At 45.3% G+C, this 25,468-nt stretch overlaps 1 protein-coding gene across 6 annotated transcripts in view; it reads left to right on the top strand.

The window, feature by feature from the left end:
• The window catches only part of fam13b (family with sequence similarity 13 member B), a 42,103-nt gene that overhangs the window by 9,551 nt on the left and 7,084 nt on the right, over positions 1–25,468 (top strand). For 2 of the 6 annotated variants that reach the window (XM_023794964.2, XM_023794965.2), the window contains exons 2-21: positions 7,056–7,216; positions 7,829–8,010; positions 9,341–9,553; positions 10,006–10,183; positions 10,564–10,708; positions 13,262–13,377; positions 20,202–20,243; positions 20,352–20,471; positions 20,632–20,731; positions 21,152–21,258; positions 21,671–21,725; positions 21,816–21,939; positions 22,181–22,246; positions 23,612–23,822; positions 23,900–24,044; positions 24,156–24,237; positions 24,517–24,722; positions 24,808–24,891; positions 24,978–25,073; positions 25,194–25,465. In XM_023794964.2, the coding sequence (XP_023650732.1) occupies positions 7,860–8,010; positions 9,341–9,553; positions 10,006–10,183; positions 10,564–10,708; positions 13,262–13,377; positions 20,202–20,243; positions 20,352–20,471; positions 20,632–20,731; positions 21,152–21,258; positions 21,671–21,725; positions 21,816–21,939; positions 22,181–22,246; positions 23,612–23,822; positions 23,900–24,044; positions 24,156–24,237; positions 24,517–24,722; positions 24,808–24,891; positions 24,978–25,073; positions 25,194–25,465 (2,513 nt within the window). In that variant the 5' untranslated portion in view covers positions 7,056–7,216; positions 7,829–7,859. Of the gene's footprint in view, positions 1–7,055; positions 7,217–7,828; positions 8,011–9,340; positions 9,554–10,005; positions 10,184–10,563; positions 10,709–13,261; positions 13,378–16,399; positions 18,861–20,201; positions 20,244–20,351; positions 20,472–20,631; positions 20,732–21,151; positions 21,259–21,670; positions 21,726–21,815; positions 21,940–22,180; positions 22,247–23,611; positions 23,823–23,899; positions 24,045–24,155; positions 24,238–24,516; positions 24,723–24,807; positions 24,892–24,977; positions 25,074–25,193; positions 25,466–25,468 lie in introns of those variants that run through there. The other 4 variants (XM_023794966.2, XM_023794968.2, XM_023794967.2 and 1 more) reach the window with 4 other exon arrangements.

Below are 25,468 nucleotides of genomic sequence, written 5' to 3'. Positions count from 1 at the left end.
ATTAATGAAAGGTATATTCTGATGCTCAGAAGTTAGTAATCTGTAATCTGTATAGATTCATCGTATTCTTATGCTTATTAAATTCGGTTAGCGGTGCACGCCACATGCGACTGTTTTGTTGTACCATGGAAGCAATAAGCACTGAAGTTGCAGTGAAGAAAGGGACAGCTCAGCAGCCACAATGTCTTTTAAAAAGGAGATATTGCGGTTAAACAAAGTGAAAAGATACTTTTTGCAGTTTAATACCCGGCACTTTTTTTTTGTAAATGTAGTTTCTCTATTTCTATTTTAGCTCCCGAATACTTTAAAAAAAAAAATTAGTTTCTGGTTTGTTTTAGTTTATGATAGTAACACTGGTCCTTACCAGCTCAACACTAGTGAGGTCCTTAGCTATGTGTTAACTTTTAAAATGGCAGTTTTTCCTGAACTCCCCCTTTTATCTTGTGATGCATTGTAAAAAATATTCCTGGCAACATTTTTCAGTTTTATTGATGTTTAAAGGTGGCTGAAGCAGCTCGAATGGCTAAAGCCTAGTTTAGTCATCCACTGTTGGTAATACTAACTAATCTGTTGGGTCATTCATTTGATTGTTAGCAAAAATGTGCTAAACATCTTATTTTTTGCAGTTTACCATATTTCTTAACATTTGGTAAATTAAGAAAAATCAAGAATCATTAAAACATCAAGAATCATAAAGTTTGACCAAATGAAACAGCATGTAAAAAATTGAAAATATGTGAAACTTAAATTTGTGACAAAAGTTATGAACAACAAAAGGCATTATCTTAAAAAGTTCTTATTGCGTGGTTGGTACCTGAATTTTTTAAATAACAATTACTTAAAAAAATACAGTTATTGCAATCAAGAAAATGAGTGTAGAAAAATATGCTAGAGAGCACCCTTGATGCTAAACTGAAAAAAAAGATGCTTAGCACATTTTTGCTAACAATCAAATGAATGACCCGAGAGGTTAACATGTATTACTGAATGTGGATGACTAAACTAGGCATTAGCCATTCGAGCTGCTTCAGCAACCTCTAAACATGTTTGGAAAATCATCGGAAAATTCCTGAAATGTTTTCTTATTTCTTATATAAGATAACAAAATTAGGGAGTGAGAACTGCCATTTTCAGATTTTTAAGGACCACTCTACTGAACACCCGCACACACCAAAACCATTAATCAACACAGAACAGATTCTAGCCTAGTCATTTTCCCAAACACTTATTTGATGGAAATTCCAAGGTAGAAGGCAAACAAATTTATGGCTTTAATAATGAGTGTATTTAGCAGATACAAGGACAAAACATATTAAAAAGCTATCCATATTAATGGTAATTTAATATCCATGAATAGACAACACTTAAGGTAGGTCTGCCTGTTCTGGTGGTCCACAAAGTAGGATTTTTTAGTTAACTTATGCTACAAGTCATGATTGTCCAATAACGGTTTAGGTAAGGAGCAATCCTATTGGACAATAATGACTTCTAACTTAACTCCGCTAACTGAGAAATCCTGCTTTGTGGAACACCCCCCTGTGTGTTTTCTCTTCAGGTGCTCATGAATAGATGAATAGTGCTAGTGCCACCGTGGTATGTCATCGAAACCTTGCACCATATACACTCACCTAAAGGATTATTAGGAACATCTGTTCAATTTCTCATTAATGCAATTATCTAATCAACCAATCACATGGCAGTTGCTTCAATGCATTTAGGGGTGTGGTCCTGGTCAAGACAATCTCCTGAACTCCAAACTGAATGTCAGAATGGGAAAGAAAGGTGATTTAAGCAATTTTGAGCGTGGCATGGTTGTTGGTGCCAGACGGGCCGGTCTGAGTATTTCACAATCTGCTCAGTTACTGGGATTTTCACGCACAACCATTGCTAGGGTTTACAAAGAATGGTGTGCAAAGGGAAAAACATCCAGTATGCGGCAGTCCTGTGGGCGAAAATGCCTTGTTGATGCTAGAGGTCAGAGGAGAATGGGCCGACTGATTCAAGCTGATAGAAGAGCAACTTTGACTGAAATAACCACTCGTTACAACTGAGGTATGCAGCAAAGCATTTGTGAAGCCACAACACACACAACCTTGAGGCAGATGGGCTACAACAGCAGAAGACCCCACCGGGTACCACTCATCTCCACTACAAATAGGAAAAAGAGGCTACAATTTGCACTAGCTCACCAAAATTGGACAGTTGAAGACTGGAAAAATGTTGCCTGGTCTGATGAGTCTCGGTTTCTGTTGAGACATTCAAATGGTAGAGTCAGAATTTGGCATAAACAGAATGAGAACATGGATCCATCATGCCTTGTTACCACTGTGCAGGCTGGTGGTGTAATGGTGTGGGGGATGTTTTCTTGGCACACTTTAGACCCCTTAGTGCCAATTGGGCATCGTTTAAATGCCACGGCCTACCTGAGCATTGTTTCTGACCATGTCCATCCCTTTATGACCACCATGTACCCATCCTCTGATGGCTACTTCCAGCAGGATAATGCACCATGTCACAAAGCTCGAATCATTTCAAATTGGTTTCTTGAACATGACAATGAGTTCACTGTACTAAAATGGCCCCCACAGTCACCAGATCTCAACCCAATAGAGCATCTTTGGGATGTGGTGGAACGGGAGCTTCGTGCCCTGGATGTGCATCCCACAAATCTCCATCAACTGCAAGATGCTATCCTATCAATATGGGCCAACATTTCTAAAGAATGCTTTCAGCACCTTGTTGAATCAATGCCACGTAGAATTAAGGCAGTTCTGAAGGCGAAAGGGGGTCAAACACCGTATTAGTATGGTGTTCCTAATAATCCTTTAGGTGAGTGTATAAACCACCTTTTCGTTTTGTGACAATTTGAACTACTCCCATGATTGCATAGCAATATTGTAGGAAAGCATTTGTTATAATGATCTGAAGTGTTTCACAAATCAAAAAGATACTTAATTAAAATCACAAAAAAAAACTAAAAACTGCGTAGATTTCAAATATTGATGTTGACACATTTTCAACGTTGACGTTAGGGTTGAACGATTTATCGATTTCAAATCGAAATCGCGATTTGAAACAACGCGATTAGCAAATCGCAAAGGCTGTGATTTAGGACATACATTATACAGCACGTCGGACCCAGGGTTTAAATCTGTTGTAAGAATAGTTTTCCAAACTCATACCATGCTTCCTATGTGACAGTCGTTCTCACCAATCACAAGCGCCGTGCTCCTTATGTGACAGTCATGCTCACCAATCAGAAGTGGCCCGAGGCGACAGAGTACACGCCCACTAACAGCGAACACGTGAAGAAAATGTTGCATTCGCGGTGCGGAAAAAATACTGATTCCTCTACTGAGCTATAAGTGAATTGCCTTCCTATTTCATGGTCCGAGATTGTTTCAGAAAGGTCCTATCATCAATAGAACCGGCGACCTCCTTTTAAACACCAGCTGCGATATACTTCAGCGTATCACACCTTTTTGTTTTTGTTAATGGGAAATCACATTAGCATATTACCCGTCAAAACAACGAGACAGTCGGTAATCCTCAGCAGTCTGTGACCCCCAGAAATGCTGTAAAATCCATAATACAGTCGTGTTTTTGTCATATGTTTTTGTGCTCATTGATTTTCCATAGATTAATCTTGTGAAATTAATCTTAATACCACAACAGTAATAAAATGAAAGCCTCGCTTTAACACAAATACTAAAAGAACAGATCGCTTTAATCGTTATTACAGTTGGATATGGGAATGGTCTTATTGTTTAAAAAAGGTATAAAAAAGTGACGCATATAATGTTTTCTCCGTTTTATATTTGTCAGAGCAACAATTAAGGCAAAGGAATGATAAGCTGCTTCAGTCGAATCTTTGGTCAGCTGCCTGGAGTGAGGCTTTCTGTTTGAGACGAGTCTGCACATACATTTACGTGTATGTAAAAGTTTTATTACCATGTAAATACAGTAAAACTGGTCTAAGTCGCCGGCTTGTAACTCGTCAATGTGCACAAGTCGACGCTCAAGCAAAAGTCCCGATTTTTCCTAATGATGTTTCCTTTAAAATTCCTTGTGTAACTCGCCGCTTGTAAGTCGTCAAATTCCCTTAGTCGTCACCTAAATCCCGAACAACACAAATGAATGGATCTTCCTACCTGTAAGTCGACGCCCCAATCGCTGCATTCCCGCCGCCTGCTTCACACCGCCTGCTTGTCACCACGGCAACGTAGAAACGGGGAATCCCCACCTATCGCACTAGTCGCTCCCTGGTCTTAAGTCTCGCGTGTATAGTGCGGTATCACAGTAGGCCTGTAGCACATGGAAGGGTGCGGTTCTTTGCCACTGTTATTCAAAATGGCTAGTGGCAGTTCAAGGCGCAAATTAAGTACAAAAACTTATAAAGAGAAGTATGAAATCATAAAGTACACGGAGGCCAATCCAGGTCTAACAAAGATGGAGATTGCAGCGAAATTTGGCATCAAAAGGCCAACATTATTCAATATTATGAAAAACAAACAGAAGGTTATCGACGCCATTGAGAAAGGTGAGACTGTGGACACAAGGACAGGGTCAGTTAAACGAATCAAGCACGTGTCGTTTGAAAATGTTGACTCTGCACTCATAAAATGGTTTCGTCAGGTTGATTCTAAACCTGAAATCCGGGTTGGTGGTGAGATGCTGTTAGTCAAGGCACGCCAGTTTGCTGCAGATTTGGGGTATGACGACGTAGAGAAAATCAATGACGGTTGGATCGAAAGATTTAAAACGAGGTATGAAAATAGAAAAGTATTAAAGGCAGGCGAGTCTGGTGGTGTCGGTACAGAAGTCGTTGTGGAATGGAAAACCGGTAAACTGAAGGACATTTTGAAGCGTTACAAAGTGAAGGACATTTTCAACGCAGATGAAACTGGGCTGTTTTATCTGATGCTCCCAGAGAATACCCTCGGCTTTCTTGGTCAGTCCCATCATGGGACCAAAGAAAGTAAGGTCAGGATTACGTTGCTAGTAGCAGCTAACATGGATGGATCAGAAAAGTTACCCATGTACGTGATAGGGAAGAGCAAAAATCCGAGGGCTTTCAAGAATGTACGCAATTTGCCGGTTTCATATTGTGCGAACAAAAAAGCTTGGATTACGTCAACGCTGTTCGATGACTGGTTGAAGAAGCTTGATCGACAAATGGCAAAGGAGAAACGAAAGATCTGCATGGTGATTGACAACTGCCCTGCGCACCCCAACTACGAGTATGAGAACATCGAACTTGTCTTTTTGCCACCTGGAACTACAAGCCATACACAGCCTATGGATGGCGGGGTAATCAAGAATTTTAAGTGTCACTATCGCAGGATTCTTGCAACCCGACGTCTGGATGCAGCTGAGCAGGGAGTCCCCCTGAAATGGGACCTACTTGACACGCTGTACGCTGTCAAAACAGCATGGGGACGTGTAAAACAGTGAACCATTGCCAACTGCTTCCGCTCTGTGGGATTTGTCGCTGAAAATGATGATGTCGGTGATGGACCAGAAATTGATCGTGACAACCTGGAGGTGGTCGAAGATGAGGAGGAGACAAGGGAGTTTCGTAACGTTTGGGATAGGCTCAAGGATTTCTTCGCGGCTGATGCCATGCCATCCTTTGGAGAATATGTTGATGTTGACAGACATAAGTCGCCGAAGTGTCGACTTAGGTGTGCAGTTTTAAGCTGGTCGTCACTTTTAAGCTGGTCCCGCGAGTGTCGACTTAGACCGGTTTTACTGTAGTCTGTAGGGTATGCAAACTGCCTTAACGTTTTTGATGCAGCTAAGTTCATAATGGAATAATTTAGATTTGCCATAAGATTTCTTGCGTGAGAGTCTGAAAGCGTGTTACCCAAACCCGTGAGAGTTCTCAACCCTGAACACATACATTTTTTGTTTCCCCTGAATTGATTTGTATAAAAATAAACGTATACAATTGTTAAAAAGCGGAAACGTAGACCAACATGACCACCAATAAACTACGTGTATTTATTCGACATTTTATAAAATGCATACTACATTTGAAACTTTCCAGCTTTAAAGTTTCAGGACAGAACAGCCACTCTGTTATGAACATTGCAGCTTTTTGAGTGTTAGATTCGCTGCTGTTAATAACACTAATAACACATTAGCGCAAACAAAACATGCATACACCGAAGTAGTTCTTGCTTGTTCACTGGTGTGGGAAAGGCGGTTCTAGTGTTATTAAGGGGGTAATCAGCGTTACCTGCAAGATCGCTATTGTTTTTCTTTTTGCTGCATTTGTTCATTATTACATTATTTAACTTAACACACCACATCTTTAATATTTTGATGGTATCTCATGTGGTAATGCTGCATCATATGTTTTAAATTTACTACACACTGAATATTCAGCTGAAGCTTGACATAAAAAATTATATCGCAAATCAAATCATAATCGCAATGTCTGTCAGAAAAATCGCGATTCAATATTTTCCCCAAATCATTCAGCCCTAGTTGACGTCATAGACTACATCGACTAATTGCAGCCGCCCTTGTTATTTATATTATGTGTATATCTTATATTTTGTGTGATCCCTCTCATGGCACCTTGAGGTGGGGGTGTGAAATTGTCTTTTTTGGACCAGCCTAAGGGACTGTGATATCATAGCTGGAGGATATGATGCATCATGGCATTCTTGCGAGCTGCTACCCCTGAATTGCTGTTGACGTTTGCAGCAGATAAAAGCTTCTGCTCAGCTTATCTAATTACGAGTGTGTCCCACATGACAGCTGTTGCAGACGTGATGGAATTAACGTTTGCTGAAGCTCTTTCATCTGCTTGCTTTATTTGTAATGCTGTGCCATGCATGTCTGTTAAAGTAATGCACGGTTCATTCTGAGATTAGATTTTTAATGAGTATTTAGTGCACAAAATGTCCTTTTAATTATATATTTTATATAGCAAAAGTATTTGAGCAGACATTTGTTGTTTAAATATAAATGCATTGATAATAAAATCATTGAGTGTAAAGTAATCTGAACACTTACCTTTATGATGATTTTTCCTTTTTCCCCAGCTTAACCACTGAAGTCCTGAAGGGGATTTGCGGTCCGTCAATGAGGAACTACAGGCTTATCTTTTGCCACAACCTGAAGCAGCCATAGATGACCCTTCTATTCACTGCAAGTGGGCGGAGCAGAAGATAAGGCCAACTTTTGGGTGTTTGCATACTCAAAGGTGAGTTATCAAGTGACTTTTAATCTGTATACTATTTTGATGATCATACATGAGTGCAGCATTTGCTGTGCAGTGTTCATTATGTGAAGACAGGAATGCTGCTCTGATGGATGAGCTGTATGTGTTTGACTTGTTTGTATAAAAGGCTATTCCGAGTTTTGGTCTTTTCGGTTTTCACCACGGGGGGCAGTGCAGTGTAAGGGTGGTGCAGTGGTTAGCACTATTGCCTAACACCCCTAGGACCAAGGTTCAAGTCTCTGCCAGGGTTCCATGTGTGTAGAGTTTGCATGTTCTCTCTGTGTTTTTGTGGGGTCTTCTACAGGTACTCCAGTTTCCCCCCACAGTCCAAAAATATGCTATACCAATAACTCATACATGTAACCAGCTTGCATCTGAAGCCAGGTCTCATAACTCTCCCCTTAAAATGAGTTTTTCTGTCAGATGTTTTTTTTTTTTTTTTTAAATTGGACCTCCTTATCTAGACTGCTGTACTGGGGTAGGGGTGGTGGTAAGGATAAATAAGTGAGAATTAGTCCCAGAACAAGTGCATTTACTTGCCTCTTTTTTTTTTGTATGCTATGTCTTTTGGAACCCCGTACCCCTTCTATTCAGAACGAGTGGAAGCAGCTCGGCTGTGGAAGCGATGAGGAAGAGCTTCTCCCCTGCCCTCGGTGACTCTCTTAGCACAGCCAGGGTCTTTGGGATCCCTCTGGAGGAGGTGCGCCGGAGTGGGCAACCTGGACAGGAGGTCCCCCTGCTGGTGAAGCACATTGTGGAGTACATTGAGGAGCATGGTGAGTGATGGCAACCAGCCCGGCCCGGCTTGGTGTAAAGGCTGAAGTTGCCATGAGATGCATGTCCAGGGTTTGAGTTATTTAGTAGCCTGGCACAGTGGCAACCTTTCTCCCAGTTACTCAACATTCACACAAGCAGGATGTAGCACTTGGCTTTTTGTTGAAATGTACCAAAAGGACAAAGAAAATCACAAAAGCAGACGTGAGATAGAGGAGCTGGGGAATCTTATGTGGCCCATCTGGGCTCTGCAGGCTGCTGCCAGCAACATATGAGGTTCTTCAGAACCTGCTGGTTTCTACCCTTCTTCAGAATTACTGCACAGGTTTTATATACCAGGAATCTCATGACTATTTTGCCCCCCACCTATTTTCCCTGAAATCATGAAAATGTCACATGATGGCTTGATAAGCCCACTTCAAAATGCCCGGCTGATGAAAGATACGTTTCCTACATCATAACACACCCTGATCTTTTTTGGACTTGATATCCATCTGTAGGAAAAAAGGGTGTGCTTCAGTGTTTGCTTTGGTTCAGTTTACTTAGGCTGAGACACACTGAGGCTTGCTCCATTCTGATTGTGTCAGCTTGACCTGCTGTGTTTTACAGAAAGTCGCTTGTTTTTTAGCTTGACTTGACTTTATATGGCATTGTGGGAAATGAGGCCTATTTCAAATGTTATGTAATGTGATTCCTGCTCCTCCTGGTCCCCCACCACATGCAGTGCTCCCCTGTGTTGCACAGTCCCGCGTTCTGTGCTTTCTTTAATCCGTCTTTGTACAAACAGGATGCCATAGCAATGATCTCACTAGAAACCTGGTGGGTGGGGGCAGCATTCTGATGCATGCTGACATGCTGATATATTTCACTCCAAACTTATTCTCACCCAACCTGTCATGGTGGAACATCTCAGTGTAATAGAAAGTAGGTGAGAGAAGCTGCTGGAAAATGAAATCAGTTTAAATAGAATGAGAGAGAAGCCGGTACAGCTTCCTGCGTAAGAATGTACGTTGGTGTTTGTATCTCTCAGGGAGCTAAAGCAGACTTGGAGGGTTCCTTCTGGGGTTTGATTTGTAGGTGATTTTCAGGCTCCCGAGTGTGGTGGATTAAAAACTGTCAACTTATGTCCAAAGGTTTTGGCCTGAAAGGAACGAGAAGTAGCTGCCCTATGCTAGCATATATGACCCATGAGTAGAAGCTGAGGAACATTGCTTCAGGTGCCTCAGGACCCCTCACTGGCAAGCTTGTGACAGGTGTTTTTGTGTGTGCGTGTGTGCGTGCATGTGTGTGTGTATGTGTGTGCGTGTGTGTGTGTGTGTGTGTACGCACCAGGGGGCTTGGACCTGGAGGGCCTGTTCATGGTGAATGGCAATGCAGAGCGTGTAGAGTGGCTGCGGCAGCGCTACGACAGCGGTGAGGAGGTGGACCTGGAGAAAGAGGCTGATCTGGCCTCGGCTGTCAGCCTGCTGCGCCTCTTCTTGCAGGAGCTCCCAGAGCCTGTAATCCCTGCCAACCTGCAGGCCCACATCCTGCAACTGTACCAAGGTGCCCTACCCTGGCCTTAATGCTCAATCATCTCCTACCTGCCCTTACCACCTTGTTTTAAGACTTTCCCTGTCTCCTTCCCGTCTTCCTGTTGTCTTCCTTCTGTTCTCCCTTACCCTTTGAGTTCCAGTGTTCACCATTGGTTTTTCCCTGGGCTGGTACCATATCCCTTTGCCTGCTTCACAATAACCTGGCTGATCTGAGATGCTATGGTAAATAACTGGATGAGATGTCAGGGGTACAGTCGCGGTTCTGTCTCTTCTAGACCAGCGTGTACCTCTTTGTCACAAACTGCAACCAGTCACACCTCTGCTGTCTTTTCTCTGTAGCATCATATTTATCACTCTAATCCTGTTGTTTTATGGATCTTCCTTCAGAACACATCGTTACCGGTCCTTCCTCTGTTTTTTTTACTCATGCTGTTTATTTCTTAATTTTCTGTCCATCTTTAGGTTACAACAATGAGGAGGAGCTGGCTAAGAACATAAAGTATTTCCTGCAGCAGTTGCCTCAGGTCAACTATAGCTTGCTGCGTTTCCTGTGTCGTTTCCTGTCCAGCGTGGCATCCCTCCAGGAGGAGAGCTGGAGCATCGCGGGCCTTGCAGCAGTCTTCGGCCCTGATGTCTTCCAGTAAGAGGAGCTCTGAGTGTGTGGTCTGGCTTTAGGCAACGTGTAACATGTCTTTATGGTCCATGGTCTGGTTTGAATGAGATTCTGATGTACTGGTGAAGGGTCCAGAGGATACATGCAACCCAGTTAAATGTACCTGTATGTTTTTATAGACATGACTACTCAATTTTCTCTCAGGCAAACTTGTGATTTTTTTCATACCTGAAGCAATATTTGAAGCACTAGAGTAATGGAATATAAGAAAGGTTTTTGAAATTGCTTGGATGATGACAGGGCTCCTACTTGAGAATGCTGAAAACAGGTGTTTGTATGTGTGTATCAGGTGTGAGTGAGTGGGATTGTGGGAAAAGATGGTGACCTGCTTGATCTCTCCTTTGTAGCCTGGACACGGATGTGGAGGATCTCAAGGAGCAGGAGTCAGTGAGCCGGGTCCTGACGGAGCTGTTGGAAAGCCCGGAGGATTACTTTGATTCTGAGGATGATGATGTTTCCACCACCAATGACTATAGCTCCATCAATGAGCAAGTAAGACCCTCCGGCCCCGGTCGCTCTCCCTGTTCCTCTCTATTCCCCTTTGGATTGTCTTGTGTGCGTAGAGAGGTCGTCGGTGACTTAGGTACCATGATAACTAACTGATGGCCCTGGTGTTGTACACTGCCTTATGTGCCTGTGCACTACCTCCATGTTGGTGAAAATGAGGCAATGGTCATATTTGTCCCCATGTTGACTGCCTGGTAGTGGCAAAATGACTGGCATTATGTTTTGCCTTTTAATGTTTTATGAATGCAAAAAGTGCTTTTTTGCTACTTATCTCTGAGTAAATCCCTTTAAAAAAAATTGGATCTAATTCTTAGATAACCTCCCAGAACATGACTGAACACAGACTACAAAGTTATTTGTTAAATCCCAGGAAAAGAGTTGAGTTTTTATAACAAAGTCACAGCATAAAGTCCTTCAAGGCCTTTGAAGCAACTTAGTGGACTGGCACTGATCAAGTTGAATGGCCTGCATAGATTGGTAAGCAGGCTCACACATTAAGCTGTAAGGATATGATGATTCCTCTGCACTGGTGTTATCAACGCCCACCTCTCCATAGCAGTGCCTTCTGTATTCCATGAATTTCACCTCATCTGTTATCACTAAGGTTTTCTGCCAGTGAACTTGGTGTGTGCTCGGTGCTGTTTGTCATACTTGGTTTACCCTTTACTAAATAGTGTTTGGAGAGTTTTATAAATGCCTCACACAAGTCCAAAGCTGACACCTGGACACAACTTAGGTACTAAACGAATCAGAATATTATGGACCCGACTCAGTTCAGTGAGAACCAGAGGTGAGAATTGCTGGAAAACAAAATGTTTTTTTTTATGCTGAGCTATATTCTAAGTGTGTGTGAAATGCAGTTGAACTGCACAGACTAGCTATTTTTTGGGTGGAGTTCCCCTCCAATCTTGCAGCAAGATCTAGCTGAGCATGCAATCTGATCTCAGAACAGTTTGCTGAACATTGCTTTCAGTGTTATGCTCTTCACAGGATGTCGGATGAATCTGGTGGTCCCAGTTTGTATTAGTAGCTTGTGGGTGCAGAGGAGTGCTCTACTGTCTCAGTTTCAGCTCAGACTACGGAATCTGCCTGGGTGGTACCTCAATAGCATGTTCTGGCTAATCATTGAACACTAATGGTCTAATAACAAACAAAACCCAATAATTTGGTAAATTAACAATCCAGTTCCAGCCTTATCCCTTCATGCCCCGATGTTCTTAGCACCAATGGCATTCCCGTCTCTCTGTGCTTTGCGTGGGGTCCACTTTATGAAAGAAGGTCACCCTGTGAATACTGGGCTAGTGTTTCCACAAGCTGAAGACAAAAGCCTGCTCAGACTCTGGCCTGATCAAAAAATGCAGTCCTGTGGGACTGGGTACATTGCGGCGGGGGTGGGGTTGGCAGTCACTGGAGTGTCACTTGATCTGGAGAAAATAAGTTAACGGCAACTAAAATACTTCCCTTTGTCTCTTAAAATGGTCCAGAGAACACTGAGGCCATTTCTGTGAGCATGTGTTTCGCTGTCAGGCGATTGTCCCAGCCATGTGCCTAGTGGAAAACAGAATGTTATATTTTACTACCAGAGTTGTGCATTTTCTTTAGTGTCGCAAAGAATCAGCAGGGTCTCCTTCCCCTTGTTTCATTGCTGTATGTGTTTTCTTTGCCTTCTACAAGGAGATGATGGCAGAAAAATTCTGCATGTCTTTCTGAGGCGTCTTGAGGAATTGTAGCTACCTTTGTTTTACAATATAGCTATGCAGCCCTCACACACTGCCCACTGTTAAAGCACTTTTGGGGGACCATATTGTCTATTTATTCTCTATATATGCAAAATTATAATCACATTTCACGTGTCTGGACAGTACCTCAGTGAATGCTTAACGATAATAGTAGCCTATAAGCATGAAGCAGTGTGATCCACAGCCATGTCATATCCGGCTCAGGGCGAGCTGGTCCTCAGCTAGCCATGCAGACATACATTAACAGATCAATCTCTCAAAGGGCTGGCAAGCCTCACAATGGACATGTGACTGTCTTGCGACATATGGCCCATATTAGTTCCACACACCCACACACAAGTAGTGTGGGGTGAATCCCTTGATCCAATCAGATGTGATCAGAGTGGGTTGCTATAGAGACAGAATCCCATTACTGAGCTAGTAAGCAGATGTTTAGGCCAACCTATCCAGGGTGCTATGTCTGTTTTGCAAAGGCTTGTTCAGTAGAGCCTACCTGGCTCTGCTTACACCTTGGGAAACATCTCTATGTGACTCTGACTTTTAAACCATTGCACTACAGGCCTGCAGCTGGCAGGCACATTGCTCTCAGAAAACTTGCAAAGAGGAAATGGTAACTGTTGATGTTTTTGATCTTCAGGGCTTCACCCCCTACAGCAAAAGTTCAGGTTTTTTCAAGGTCTGAAATTCTTACCACAAAGTTACAGTTTCAGTCTGCCTCACTTATGTATTTTCATAGAACTTCATTAGTAGTAGATAGTTGTAGTAAATAAAAAAGTCAGTATCCTTCCCCACCCCCTAGATCACAGAGCTCTTGGATGACGACAAGTTGGAGCCATGTGAAGAGCTACCACCAGATGGTGTGGAGAGCCTCCCAGCAGATGAAGTCCGGCTCTCCCAAGTCACCCCATCCTCCAGGTAAACTTTACTGACTAACCTTCCTCCCATCTTTGTGAAGGACATTCACACTGTATGCTGTTACACATTTATAGCAATCAGGGCATGTGTTGTTTTTCGTACTATTATCCCCAGACTAATCGGAAACAGATAGAACTGACCAGTTTGTAACTTTAAGTCTTAACTAAGTGGTGCAATGGAAAAAAAAACCGTTATACACAAGGATCTTCAAGACCAGTACAGAGCAGCACTCCAGGGCTTTAGGGTTGCACTGTGAGATATCCAGCAACCCCAGTCCAGGTTTACATGGGTGAAATAATGACCCTGCATTGTTTTCATTGCGTATGCTTTTAAGTCGAGGTACAGAAGTAACAACCAGATTGTGGTGGCCTGCCGCTTATGTAGCTTATGGGCTGCAGTACTGCCCTGCTTCTGTTACTAGAAAGAACTGTATAGTTCATCCCTGTGACCTGTTTCTCCATTAATTCAAGATGATTTAATAAATTAGTCCCTAATTCACAAATTGGTCAGACTTGTGCACCTGGGATGGGTTGCTAATGCTCTTTGTTCTCAGCTGATGAAGCAAATGCACTGATGTTTGTGCTATCACATGGGCGGAGCCTTCCTGAGCAAGTACATTGTCTGTGGCAGCCTTGTCAAGGTGGTCTTCAGTCTTTGTTGTTGTGAGCAGGAAATCACTTGAGCCCCCGCCCCCAGAAGAGGAAGTACTGTTCCCATGGAGCTGTCATGATATCATTGAGGTGGTGACCACAGTTGGCTATATTTTATGATCTTGACATGGTGGCATTTTTGGTGCCAGTCTGAATGGTGTTAACTATGTCAGAGTGAATCTGATGACCAGTGCATGTTGACTTAATCTTCACATGCTTGTGTTACAACAGTAACCTTCAGCAGACATCAAAAGAAACCGAAATCCAGCCTCCACCATTTTCCACTTTCCATTCAGAAAAACCCACATGAAACCTGCCAAAACTTTTAAAGGCTACAAAATCACCTTAAGAATGAGCCTTGCAGATCCTGTCCCCCACTTGTTGATTTTGACTTATTATATTGTTTCTTAAACAGCTAATGAGAGAGACTTCAGTTTCTTTGGTGTTTCATATATCTTAAAATGAGCCACTGTGCAGCCCTTAGACTAAGTGGGTGCCATCATTGGTTCTCCTGTAGGGTTCTCTGCTTTGTGTGTGCATGGTCTTCCCATATCTGGTTTCCTTTGGATGTTCTAAGTCGTTTAGTTAGGGTAATTGGTATAGTGGAGCAAATGCCTCCACAATGCGATTTTAGCTTGTGGGGACATTTTTCGCGCACTCTGTGATGGACTGGCATCCTATCCAGGGGCGTTTTTCCACCGCACCAGGTACCGTACTTTCGGTACTTCCATAAAGTGCCGAAAGTTTGGTACTTCTTTCATGTCGGTTTTCCACTGGCGTAAAAAATGGTACCGGCGCCAAATGACATCATCAGTGACCGCCCCTGACTGACAGCCCAAATTTAAAACTAACAGTTGAGTCTGGAAAATGCGGTTTATTGTTATGTCAGCTTCTATCACAGTATAAGATTCAGTAAAATCCAAATCATGCTGCCATCAATTACGTTTACGTAGATACACTTACTTTGGCTAAGCCGATCAAAGCAGTAAGAATTAGCTTACTGCTAATTCAGTCTTTTGAAAGCAAACAAATTTTTTAATTATGTTTCAAGCGGCATTGTTCGGTGTTTCGCGTGTGCCCTATTTCTTCCAAGTGGCTTGGTATTACGGTGTTCCGGGCAATTCAGTTATCCTATGTTTCTCCTGTCTATCAGGAAATAATGTTTACCCCAATATTAAAGCAAAGAGGTATGTGAAATTTCTGAAAATCACTCAGGTACATTATTACATGTGAATACAGTAGATCGTCACGTATAATATAGTCTTATAAGCAATACTATACCGTTTTCATCAAGAAATATCTCTATCGAGCGAATTAAGTAATTTCATTTATTATCTGTAAAAACAGAAAACATAGAAAAGACATGTGATTTTTTAAAATTAATATATGGCTTGTTTACCTCGTAAAAAGACATGAAAACAACAGCGAAACCGTGTACAAATCAACGCGCGACAGGGGAAACATAGGAAAACTGAATTTCCCCGAACGGCAAAAACTTTTTTATTTCGAGTCGTGCCATCCAAATCACACTGGATCTGTTCATCCGACCATATGGCGATTAAAACCATCCTTCCTTCTGTTTATATTTTTGTTTCTACTGCTTTTTATTTTGTTTCTCGCTGTTATCGCCCTGTTCGCTGTATGTTTCAAAAATGGCGGTTGTATTTTGTGTTTCAGCGGCAGGATATTTGCATAACCAATCGACAGCAAATATGTTTGCAAGTCCCACCCCAAAGTACCGAAGTACCAAAGAAGTACCCCAACTAGTATGGCACTTTCGGTACTTTAAACTTTCGGTACTGGTACTCGACCAGAAGTCAATAGAAAAGCGAAAGTACCATACTTTGTGCGGTGGAAAAGCGCCGCAGGTGTACCAAAACCTTGTGCCCTGTCCTATCTGGACTGATAAGTGTTGGTAAATGCATCTTCTGTTTTTATAGTCCTCAGATTTTATGTATCAGTAAGACTCTGCCGTGTCTGAGCGTCTGTTGCTTTTATGGTAAAACTGTGGAATTGCTTTTGCTAATTTCAGGGTAACTCTTTCTGGAATTGGAGGTGTAGGCCTGAGAAGTGGTGTGGGTTTGTTGTGTTGAGTAATGCCAGCTCAGACCCCTGAGGTCGTCAATGTGTCTGTGTGTCTGTGTGTCTGTGTGTTCGATCTGGTGTATTTTTATCTTTTCACATTTTTATCATGTTCCCAGCATGGGCTGCAGTTCAGCTTTGAACATATTATTGCTCAGATTATTCCGGTCTGTTTCCAAACAGCTTTTTAGTAACTCCCCTATTTGATAAAATGGAGGGGGAATAATTAGTGCTGATAAAATTATTGCTATTGATGTTAATGATAATAATTATTTGTTGTTTGAATATTCTACTAAACTGTATTCAATATTGTAGTAGTACAATATAAAATATTGATATTCTGTTTTAGGGTTGTAATTAAAGGAAACAGTTAATCTCTGCAGTTCATATTGCTGTGAGGAACTTGTGCATTGAAGTACATTATATGGACAGACGTATTGGTACACACTTCTTAATCATTGAATTCAGGTGTTTCAGAACAATTACATTAGGGGTGCATGAAATCAAGCACCTAGCCATGCAGTCAGGTTTACAAACATTTGTGAAAGAATGGGTCATTCTGAAGAGCTCAGTGAATTCAAGCGTGGTACCATCATAGGATGTCACCTCTGCAGTAAGTCAGTTTGTGAAATTTCTTCCCTGGTAGATATTTCACGGTATTATCATGGTATTATTGCAAAGTGGAAGCGTTCAGGAACAACAGAAACTCAGTCATGAAGTGGCAGACCATACAAAGTAACAGTGCGTAAAAATCGGCAGCACCCTGTTGACTCAATAACCGCGGAGTTCACAACTTCCTCTGGCATTAACCCTAGCACAAAAACTGTGTACCAGGAGCTTCATGGTATGGACTTCCATGGCCGAGCAGCTGCATGCAAGCCTCACATCAGCAAGCACAATGCCAAGCGTCGGATGGAGTGGTGTAAAGCACAGCACCACTGGACTCTGTTCTGTTGGGTGATGAGTCATACTTCTGTCTGGCAGTCTGATGGGCGAGTCTGGCTTTTGGCAGATACCAGGAGAATGTTACCTGCCTGAGTGCATTGTGCCAGCTGTATAGTTTGGTGGAGGGGGGAGGAGGGTTGTTTTGCAGGGGTTGGGCTGGGCCCCTTAGTTCCAGTAAAAGGAATTCTTAATGCTTCAGCATACCAAGATATTTTGGACAATTCTATGCTTCCAACTTTGTGGGAATAGTTTTCTGTACCAGCATGACTGTGCCCCAGTGCATAAAGCAAGGTCCATAAAGACATGGTTGGGTGAGTTGGGTGACTTCAACGCCACTGAACACCTTTGACACGAATTAGAACAGAGATTGCAATCCGAGCATTTACGTCAAACATCAGTCCCTGATCTCATAAATGCTCTTCTGGATGAATGGGCAAACATTCTCACAGACAAACTCGAAAATCTTGTGGTAAGCCTTCCCAGAAGAGTGGGAGCTTTTGTAGCTGCAGAGGAGGGACCAGCTCCATTTTGCTTTTCTGGGGGTTGCGATGTGATAGATAGGAGTTTGGGGGGGCGTCACCAACCCCAGTCCTAAATATAAGACCCCATTGCAGCTGACCCATCAACAGCTGTAGAAAATAGCGTCATGTGCCATGCGACTTGTTTGTGCAACACTGGCCGTCAGCTGGGAGCCCAGACCAGGACTTGCTGACCTGGGTGAGGCACTGTGGGGCCAGCAGATTACAAGATGCATGGCAGATGGGTTGGGGCACCTGTCGATTTGTGTTTGTGTAAGAGTCTGTGTGTGACTGTTTGTGTCCGTTACTGCATATTCGTTAGCGTAGACTGGTCTGATTTTGCAGGCACACTTTTGCTGTTGCACGTGGAGGAGTCTGAACAAACGGCATGCGGTTGGCTCTATGAGTTCTGCATGCCGTCTGTGGCCTTCAGAGTAAACAGCCTTATATTTAGAAGTGCCAGTAATCTGCATCAACTGTTCTGAAGTAGTCTGCCTGGTTCGCTTTGTCAGCTGTGCTGATCTCAAGGCCAAATCACATATTGTCAGGCATGACAGATTTCACCCCATTGCTGATAAGATGATGTGGTTTTGGAATAAGTGCTTTCTGATAATGGGCCTTGCCTACAGTGCACAATACATATCTAATTTCTTTTTAAAAACGAGAACTTTAAAACATGGTTTATCTCTAATGTAAGTGCCATGGATGTGGAAGTGTTCAAAACAGGCATCTTCGGATGGGTGGAGAGTCAGAGAAAGGCCAGGACTCTTCTTATAAATGTGTCCTCCCTGGACCTCTGTTTGTCCCACATGGCCTGACACCTCTGAAGCTGCAGAAATGGCTCTGCAGGTTTGCTCTGAGCCTGTCCCAGCAGCCAGGATTTAGAATCGAGTTACAGCTGCCTGCTGCTCTCGTCTGTGAATGGCACAGACGTTACATAAATGAAGGTTTTGGCATGGTGGAAGGGGCACAGAGAAAGGAGGGGGTGTGGGACTCTGAGGATGCCCACCCCCAGAGCGCTGCCATTGGCCGCCTGTGCAGTTGCGTCAGACGGACCTGTATTTGAGCCATGGTGCAGACGGTTCACTGCAGCACTTTGCAGTAGCGAGAGTGGAGCAGAGCACGCAGCCAGCAGACACGGGGCTTCACAACATGCACCCGGGTGGCCTCTCCCTACCCTCACACCTGCTCGTCCAGACACTGGCACCGCAGAGCGCTCAGTCCGGATAACTAGACCTCCCAGAGTGGCAGGGTTCATCACCATGGCCTGTGAAGTTTTACTGTGCAGGTAAAGCCATGAGGACAGGATGGTGTGTGTGTGTGTGAGAGAGAGATTCTCTGGGGATTCTGTGAGAGTTCATGTGTTTTTGTTGGTATTCTGAGGCATGCTTTCACTGCCTAACTGATGGGTGTATATTTGACTGCTGCTGAGCATTGTGGCCAGCCTGATAGGCTATAGGACTGTCCTCTCTCTGTCTGCTCTCAGTAGTGCAGTAGTTAATTGTAAGGAGAAGGAGCCAGATATGACTGGCACTCTTATCCCAGTGCAGCCGCCTATCATCTTACATGTTTAAATAAACTACCAGGAGATGCGCTGCACACATTTATTTAATGAGAACGATAGGATGGCAGCAGGACTGTACAGCAATTTAAAACTGATTTTCTGTTCATTTTAATCACACATATACGGATGTCTCTGAGACATCTGTCTGGGTGGGGACCTGGGCTGACTCTGGTCCAGGCCCAGGTTTGGGTCCAGGTCAAGGTCAGGTTGAACTGCCAGCTGACTGTTATCATACAGGGTTTGAGTGCAGGAACCACAACGGATCCTGTGACCCCTGGCGAGTATAACCAGTACCTGGGCCCCACTCTGGCTCTGGTTTTGCCACCTTACAGTGTGTGCCCTCAGTTAGCTCGATGAGCTGTCCACAGCCCAGAGCACAGCCTGTTCTGCCTGATATGTTCATTAGAGTGTGGGCACTGGTCATCGGCAGAGCTCCAGAGATAAGAGTTTATAGCCAAACTGCCAGAAAGGCAGGGGTGTCTTTTAAGCTCTGTATGTAATGTGCGTTTGACCAAGCTTCCTATGTATGAGTGGCTGAAGATTATTTAATATTACATTTATCTTAAAGTCACGCTCGTCTTCCATGGGCTGTGCTGGGTATCTCTGTTCTGCTGAGACATGAGTGAGCAGGCTGTGAACAGGCTTTGGTGCCCTTGGACTGGGCCAGTGGTGCCTTGTTTTGCCAGATGACGCAGTGCTGGGTGAAATGGACCAGATACCAGAGGCTCCAGCACCCAGCCCATCCACAGCTTCGTAGTGTATCTGTCACCCTAGTGTTAGCCTCCCTGCTGTGGTTTACGTCACACATTAAGGTCTGTTGCCATCTGCAGTTCATGTAGTTACCTAACACCACGCTAGCAGTGGCGAGCCCCCAAGCTCAGTTCTTATCCAACGTTAAGTAGGGGGATTTCCGATGTACCACTGGTAGTTTATAAAGCATGTGGGACTGGTGAGTCATGTGACCTCACTTCCTGTCAGTTATCGTGCTGATCTTGGGCACATGCTCCCCCCCCCACCCCCCCCCCCGTTGCTGCTAACACTGGCACTTCTCTCCCCCCTTCCCAGCTCGCACATCAGTCCCATCAGCATCCTGCCGGGATCTGCAGAGTAAGTGAAACCGCTCACTCCCTTAGCCCAAGAACATAGCCAATGGGGGTTGGGGTTCGGGATAGGTGAGCTCCATCCTGACAAGCTGTCCTGGTGCTCTCTGCGCAGGATTTTGCAAAGGACTATCCGTGCTGCGGTACAACAGCACCTCCTGGACCTGAAGAGCTCCATCGGTCAGGAGATCAGCAGCTATGAGGGCCAGGGCTTGTCCAGCCAGCTGTGCCACGGGTATGAGAGACTGTTCTGCACGGATCAGACATGAGCACACGATCACAAACATGCCCAGTTTTAGTCTGTTGTCACAGTTAGGTCATGTATGTAAATAATATGTGGTGCATGCACACCTGTATAGAGAGCGGGGCTTCCCTTAACTCTTTTGTGTTCTCAGGGAGGAACACCCAGCAGAGCCAGCAACAGAGTCAGCAGAGGGCAGTGGTGAGCTGGTCACATTGTGTGCTACCCAAGTGACACCAGTGGGGGAGCATCAGGTAGGTGTGTCGGCTGTTCAGTGCTCAGAATAGAAGGTACAGGGAGACCTTGTGGTACCCTGACATTGGTATGAAGTCTGCCCTTCTGGGCATTTGTTTAGGGGCCCTCAAAACATGTTTGTTACCTCATAGCCGCTTTCTTGTGACTGGAATAGATCAACACCCCCCGAAAGAAGTGTGAGTGACATTACCGGCTGTAGAGATAAAACAGGAAGCGGCTGTCAGTCACTATCCTCCAGGAGTGGCCCACTAGTCAGAGCCCTGAAGCTCCATAGCTAATGAAAATATGCAAGGCCAAAGCTCAGCTTAACACTGAGGGGTTACCAGAGGTGCAGCTGGACCGGTGCTGTCATGGCCGCGTTGGCATGTGGCTAAAGTCACAAAACAAGGCCCCCCCTAATTTCCGATTTGTTTTCACAGGATGTGCAGAACCCTCAGTCAGACTGTGCAGCCCTAGAGGAAAGTGTTGGAATGGACTTGGACACCAGAGCTCTTGTAGATGCTGAAAACAATATCACCACAGGAAGGTTAGCATGCTGTCATGGGCAAAATACTATGCTCACATGGCCCCTGGACCCGGAAGGTGTCATTCTGGCTGCTGCTGACATTTCACACTCCAAATGCTCCACATAAGGCTCATGCTACACATGCTGTGTGAGCTGTGGTACCATTGTGGCTCATTCTCTCTCCCCTACATGAGTGTCTGACCTAGTTGGCCTGGTGAGAATGGGCCTTAAGATCACTAGAGCAGTTTTGTTTGAATACCATTGCCATTTTGTTTGGACACCAATACGTCTGCTGGTGTGAAATCTTCCACCCAGTCCTGTTTTATGACCTGGAAGCAACTAAAAGTATCAACTTCCTGGTACGCTGTAGTTGCATGTTGCTGGCAGGCACGGAGTGTGATCCTCTACATTCTGTGTGATTCTACCTTTGCAGATGGGACAACTGCCAGGTGTGTGAGATGATAGATGGAGTCAACATAAACACCTGTGTAAGTCCACTTGTGACCATTTCCCCTAGCATTCACCATGCAACCATGGCTACGAGTGCGACTCCTTGTTCCTCTCCTTCTCACTCTCAGACGTTTGGACAGGAGGGGTGTGATCTGAACGCCAACTCAGAGCTGAGGGAGTGCCCTGGCCAGCCAAGCAGCACTGCCACTGCCCTGGATCTGCGGGGGATCTTTATCGAGAGGGAGTGGGAAGGTAACTACATTTCCCATGATTCCATGGGCTGAGCAGTCTCCTTTGACCGTACAGAAGAGTGGGTACTGGGGCAGTGTGTAGAACGATGCTCTGTCTGCACACAGAGTGTTTAAGGGTGTTGGGGGTGGGTGGGGCAGGCATGCCCTGTGTAGGTGCACCTGCCCGTAGCTCTAGTCATGTCCGCAGCTCATCACACTCTTCTCTGCTATCTCTCCCTGCCCCCCACCCCCCACTCCATCAGCGCCCTGTCCTTACATTTTCCCCCACATTGACTTCTCATGTATGCACCTGCAGAAAGAAGGGGAGGGTAAGTAATGCTCCCATGAGTCATGACCCCTGTACGCTGCCCTTGACACTAATCCCACTCACCCAGGCGGCTTTTCCTGCAGTGCGTTGACTGACTGGCTGACTCATGCTGTGTTTACCGCTTTGCTGAAGAGCAGCTGAGATGGGAACGTGCACTTGGGGAGGGGGGGGGGGGAATGCGGGGAGCAGGGCGTCTCCAGAGTCCGTGTCTCAGATCAGCTTAAAGGCCGGGGAAGAATGTGATCCATGCCGTCTATGAAATGGGTGTATACATACATACATCTTTATACATACAATTATGCTGCTTTTTTTTTTCTTCCTGTGTACTCCGCAGAAAAAAATCTCTTTCAATCTCCCCCAAGCTGGCCTATCATCTCCACCATTTACATATAAATCCATGCTGTATTTCAGTGAAATTGTCCTACGCATTCTCAGTCTCAGGTTGGACCTGCTTAACTCTGTCTGACACATTGATCTCCTGCTGTCTTGGTTTTAGTTTTACTTGTCCAGGGAAACAAATTTCCCTCATTCAGTCTGTATTTTTACTGGAATTTTACCATGTATCGGTGTAGGCAGTGCGTCATTATCGTTGTGCATTACAAAAATGTACAAGACAGATGTACTGAGGTGTGACTGTGTTGCTAGAAAAGTATGTAGATGAGCCTGGTGTGATTCCTGTCGTCACACAAAGAAGCCACTCTGTGTAGCTGCAGTCACCTACTGTAGATCTGATAAAAAAACGGTGACACTGTATCTTCACATTGAGCTTTTTGGGCCCCGTGGGCAGTGGCACTGATAGCATTTTTGCCCCCCATGAAAGGATATCCTATTGGGCTCCCAACCCAGATTAGTCTAGTTATATTCCACATTTTTTAGGGCCCCTGTCACTCTGGGCACCTTAGAATGACCCGACCTTTCCCTCCTCTATGGCGCCCCTGCCCATGGGTGTGGCTGGGGTTCTGTGTCCCACTGGTCGCTTAAAGCATTCCACAGAAACCTGCAAGCTTTGCCCCGCCCACCAGTTGATGCTGAGGAACTATGTGAGGTCCTGATGGTGATACCAGGTCTGATCCCCTGGTCCCCATTCACAGCATTTCCTGCAGTGTGTCTCTTACAGTGTGTGCCTTACCCCCTGTCTCTTACCGGGCTTTCTGTGCTGGGACTCTTTGTGGGGAATCTCAGCAGCTATTGGAGAAGGGACAGTACCCAAGGGAGTGTAGTTATGTTCTTGCAGTGTGTTTGGCCTTACCCGCACCCTCCACCCAGAAGCATGGTGAACCCTGTTTGACCTGGAGATGCTGTGTGTGTTTCATTCCATACACCCAGTTTGGGAGGTGCATTTATTGCTGTTTCTGCCTCCCTCCAGATCCTGTCCCGGCCTTCATGTCATGGCAGGAAGACAGTGAGTCTGGGGAGGCACAGTTGTCCCCCCTGGCTGGCCGCATGGTGCCTCCACCGCTGGGGGATAATGCCCTGCAGCTGCAAGCCCGCCACTTTCTCGATTTCGGCCACAGTCAGCGCTTCCTGCACCAGGACCCGGATGGAGTCTCACCCGCCAAAGCGCTGCCATGTGGGAGGTGAGCTCAAATGCAAAAGGACGCAGCTGTAACACTGCTTGCTTGAGTTTGCCGCTGAGCAGCATATCCGTCTGCAGCCACAGGCCCCGTCGTTCTTCCTTCAGTTCCAAAGAGAGCATGAAAGGGGATGCCGTCTCCCACCAGCTCACCAAGAAACTCCAGAACCTCAAGAAGAAGATCCGGCAGTTTGAGGAGCAGTTTGAGAAAGATAGGAACTACAAGGTAAGCTTCACCTCTAGCGCACTGTTCGTCAAATCAGCAAAATGCAAGTGGGACTCGTGTGTAAGACCACCCTGTCCCATAGGCTTCCTGCTCACCTTTCCTCTTTTCCAGCCTTCTTACGGAGATAAGGCAGCTAACCCAAAGGTCTTCAAGTGGATGACTGACCTCACTAAAACACGGAGACAGCTTAAAGGTAAATAAAAGGACTGTGTATCCCTGCCCCCCCCCCCCCCCCCCCCCAAAAAAAGTGGACCCTCCCCAAAGACCTCATTTGGTTCTCCAAAGCCCCTGAGGTGCCTCCCTCTTCCTCCTCCTCTTCAACCCTTTTGACTCTTATGCCTCTGTCCAACTCCTCAGCATGCTAGTAACAGTGGTCAGCCAAACCCCCTGTGGTTTTGTTGACTGACCCATAGTACGCACGGTTTGGACAGGAGTTGTGCCAACACATCCTAACAAGTCATGTCCTCTTCAGATGCCAAACAAAAGGTGGAGGCAGAGCTGGCTCCCCAGACACGACCCAGGAGCAACACTCTGCCTAAAAGCTTTGGTTCCACACTGGAGCAGGTGGCACATGATGGAGGCTCAGACCGCCGTGTAACCCGTGAGGAGACCCTTGAGCTCATCCAGCGGCGTGTCCGGGACAAGCGGGAGGAGGACCGCTGGCCCGAGGATGTCCGGGTGAGCAGCGTGGTTAAGGGCACCACCATTGGGGCCCATGTGTCACCAGCATTCACTGAAGCTTTGAATCTGTTCCTTCTTATAGAAAATGAGTAAGGAGCAGCTGTCCTGTGAGAAAATGGTGTTGCAGAGAAATTTGCTGCATTATGAAGGACTGCATGGCCGTCCAGTAAGTCTATAACTGCCATTCTTGCTATTAGATGTATCAGTGCCTGCCGCCAACTTCATTGCGGTGCCCTTTTCCTGTGCTGACAGGCAACACGCGAGGAACGGCTGATCGTGAAGCCCCTGTATGACCGGTACCGTCTGGTCAAGCAGATGTTAGCCAGAGCCAGCATCACCCCCTTAACAGTAAGCTCTTCTGATCTCTCACCTCTACACTGCTTGGGAATGTGTCACCACAGTGGTGAAGGCGTGACAGCAGATCGGCGAGAGCACAGAACTGAAGGCAGTGTCTATGCCGCCCCCTAGGCATCGCCCTCCAGCAAGCGCAGGAGCCAGACACTCCAGCCCATCATCGAAGGAGAAACCGCGCACTTTTGTGATGAGATCAAAGAGGAGGAGGAGGATGAGGAGGACGAGGAGATAGGCGGGGAGCTGAGTGAACTAGAAGTTGTCATTGCCCCGGACCCAGCAGCTGAGCCAGGCTCCCCACAGGTCAGGTCCGATTCCTTGGTGCGGCCCAAGACAGAAGACAAGCTGGCCCTTGACCTGCGACTGTCTAGTTCCAATGCCGCGTCCAAGTG

Source organism: Paramormyrops kingsleyae, chromosome 10 (genome assembly GCF_048594095.1).
Source record: "Paramormyrops kingsleyae isolate MSU_618 chromosome 10, PKINGS_0.4, whole genome shotgun sequence".
In the NCBI taxonomy this organism is placed as follows: Eukaryota; Metazoa; Chordata; class Actinopteri; order Osteoglossiformes; family Mormyridae; genus Paramormyrops; species Paramormyrops kingsleyae.
The sequence above is the reverse complement of the archived record's forward strand: the minus strand, read 5'-3'. Positions and strand labels throughout refer to the sequence as shown.